The 3,364-nt window shown below is 40.6% G+C and overlaps 1 protein-coding gene across 6 annotated transcripts in view; it reads left to right on the plus strand.

Moving 5' to 3' along the window:
• The window catches only part of LOC111950797 (seizure protein 6-like), a 249,655-nt gene that overhangs the window by 203,448 nt on the left and 42,843 nt on the right, over nucleotides 1-3,364 (plus strand). For all 6 annotated transcript variants that reach the window (XR_011473977.1, XM_023968695.2, XM_023968690.2 and 3 more), the window contains exon 5: nucleotides 3,134-3,319. Coding sequence is in view for 5 of the 6 variants with exons in the window: in XM_023968695.2 (XP_023824463.1) it covers nucleotides 3,134-3,319 (186 nt within the window). In the remaining variant the exon portion in view is untranslated. The remainder of the gene's footprint in view (nucleotides 1-3,133; nucleotides 3,320-3,364) is intronic.

Raw genomic sequence — 3,364 nt, forward strand, 5'->3', positions numbered from 1 at the left:
CACTGCTCTAAGAGGATCTGCATGGAGGAAAATGGGGGGCCCCCCCCCCCAAAAAATACCAGCAACCAGTGTCGTGGAAAACCTTGTGAAGAGAAGTTACAGGTCTGTGAGAGCCAGAAATCTTGCTTGTTTGTAGGTGACCAAATACTTATTTTCCACCATCATTTGCAAATAAATTCATAAAAAATCCTACAATGTGATTTTCAGGATTTTTTTTTCTCATTTTGTCTGTCATAGTTGAAGTGTACCTATGATGAAAATTACAGGCCTCTCTCATCTTTTTAAGTGGGAGAACTTGCACAATTGGTGGCTGACTAAATACTTTTTTGCCCCACTGTACAGGGTCAGTACCAATACCTTATCAATGTGCAAGGATACTGGTGGTAGTTTAGGTAGATATGTACAAGTAACAAAGTGTAAAACTGTCTGTCAGCAGGAAAAAAAATTTTGATAATATCGTTTTTTTTATTGCTTTGGTGTAATTTTGTGGTACATTTTCACAACTATTAGTACACAATTCAAAACAGATCATCAAAAAGGCAGTTGTTTCAGAGCTCTAAGCACATTTTTAATTGACTAGGTACAACACACAAAATCATACAGTCACTTTTTCACCAAACTTAATCAGTGTTTAATCTAGAAATACATGTTCCACATTCCAATGCATTTTCATATAAAGTCATTGCTTTCCACAATGCAATGCTTACTTTACTTTTGATATGATTCTCTTCTCTATAGTTAAAAAACATTTTACGATTACTTAATCCAACTGATCTTTTAAAAAATGTCTTCATTCTACACACGATACCCCATAATGAAAAAGTGAAAACACGTTTTTATAAAGAGAAATACCTTATTTACAAAAGTATTGTTATGCGACTCGAAATTGGGCTGAGGTGCATCCTGTTTCCAATGACCATCCTTGATATGTTTCTACAACTTGATTGGAGATCACCTGTGGTAAATTCAATTGATTGGACATGATTTGGAAAGGCACACAACTGTATGATCCTGACAAGTCTCCCAGTCCCTGCTGCCACCACCATGCTTCACTGTAGGGATGGTGCTAGGCTTCCTCCAGACGTGACGCTTGGCATTTAGGCCAGAGTTCAATCTTGGTTTCATCAGGCCTGGTCTGAGAGTCCTTTAGGTGCCTTTTGGCAAACTCCAAGTGGGCTGTCATGTGCCTTTTACTGAGGAGTGGCTTCCGTCTGGCCACTCTACGATAAAGGCCTGATTGGTGGAGGACTGCAGAGATGGTTGTCCTTCTGGAAGGTTCTCCCATCTCCACAGAGGAACTCTGGAGCTCTGTTAGAGTGACCATCGGGTTCTTGGTCACCTCCCTGACCAAGGCCCTTCTCCCCTGATTTGCAGGGCYGCCAGCTCTAGGAAGAGTATTGGTMGTTCCAAACTTCTTCTATTTAAGAATGACGGAGGCCACTGTGTTCTTTTGGGACCTTCACTATTGCAGAAATGTTTTGGTTCCCTTCCCCAGATCTGTGCCTCGACACAATCCTGTCTCGGAGCTCTACGGACATTTCCTTCGACCTCATTGCTTGGTTTTTGCTCAGACATGCACTGTCAACTGTGGGACCTTATATAGACAGGTGTGTGCCTTTCCCAATCACTCGAATTTACCACAGGTGGACTCCAAGTTGTAGAAACATCTCAAGGATGATTAATGGAAACAGGATGCATCTGAGCTCAATTTTGAGTCTCATAGCAAAAGGGTCTGAGTAGTTATGTAAATAAGGTATTTTTTATTTTTTTTAATTTTTTTTATAAATTAGCAAAAATGTTTAAAAACCTGTTTTCACTTTGTCATTATGGGGTATTGTGTGTAGATTGATGAGGAAAACATTGAATGTAATGATATTTTGGAATAAGGCTGTAACAAAACAAAATGTGGAAAAAATCAAGGGGTCTGAATATTTTCCGAATGCACTGTATGTCAGGCTTGGATTCGCCATGTCAAAATGTTTTTCCCCAGGTGCATGAACAATGAGATTATTTACTGTGATTTGGACGATGACCGATGGCCAAATGCTCAAGACAGGCTTGATGCAAACTAGTGCCTGCTAAACATTGTTTCTTTCATTTGTTTCATTGGTTACATTGTAAAATATGTCTTCAATGATCACACCTTTGATCACACATGGGATAGAAATTATGTAACATTTGATGTTAAGTCAATTTTAATGGGTAGTGTAAGTGTATTGCCTAATGTGAAAACAGTGTAATGTACAGTACTGTACAGTATTGTAACATACTACATTCAAATGGTCATTTATAGACAAGTATCTTGAATGTTTTGCTATTGGATTAACTGGTTGTTAAAATAACTAAATTGAGAAGATATCATTATGTTGTGTTTTGGTGATTAAACCAATGTACTCATTAAATTTCACAGTGAACTTATATTTTGGATCAATGTTTGTATGGTAAAATGAATGCACAATGAAAGGTTTTGAATGTACTGTAAGACTGGCTGTGTGACAAGTGTTACCAGTTTGGAGTTTTGTACTAAGAGTTTTGAAAATTAGTACCAAAACAACAAAAACTGTTATAAGAAATAGTAGCAGCAGCGTATGTGGTGAAAGTGTGTGTGCATGTGTGATTGTGTATGGGCGTCAACATGTGTGATAATGTCAGTGTCAGTTTAAACATGTGTGAATTTGTGGGTAGAGACCTGTGAGTGTGCAAGGAGTCAGTGCAGATAGAGTCAGTGCAGACAGTCCGTGGGTGATGGTGGGCAGCCATTGATTAGCTGTTCAACAGTCTTATTGCTTGGGGATGGAAGATGTCTGTGAGCCTGTTGGTCCGAGACCTGATGCTCTGGTACCGCCTGCCGGATGGTAGTGGAGAGAACAGTACATGGCTGGGGTGGCTGAAGTATTTGGCAATTTTCCGGGCTTCCTCAAACACCACCTGGTATAAATGTCCTGGATGGCTGGGAGCTTGCATCAGTATGCATATAATTCAAGTAAAATGGTGCCGCTAAGATAACAACTGATTCCACTTCGAAAGACCATTTCGATGAATTTTATAATATGAAATCATATCAATCCAGTCATGACTGATTCAATCTTAATTATCCCTCCCTCCCTCCCACTCTCTCACTCTCTCCATCTAGCCTTCGTTCTAAGCTGTGCCTTCCCTAAGGAGCCAGCCAACGGGGAGGTATCAGTGACTCACCTCCATGCTGGGGGAGAGGCCTACTTTCAGTGTCTGACCGGCTACCAGCTGCAAGGCCCCACCATGCTCGCCTGTCGCAACGCCACTACACCTTACTGGAGTGGCAAGGAGCCAAAATGCCTGGGTAAGAGACAACAACACTGCTTCCTTCCTGCCAAACACACACACA

This window comes from Salvelinus sp. IW2-2015, linkage group LG23 (assembly GCF_002910315.2).
Source record: "Salvelinus sp. IW2-2015 linkage group LG23, ASM291031v2, whole genome shotgun sequence".
Classification (NCBI taxonomy): Eukaryota; Metazoa; Chordata; class Actinopteri; order Salmoniformes; family Salmonidae; genus Salvelinus; species Salvelinus sp. IW2-2015.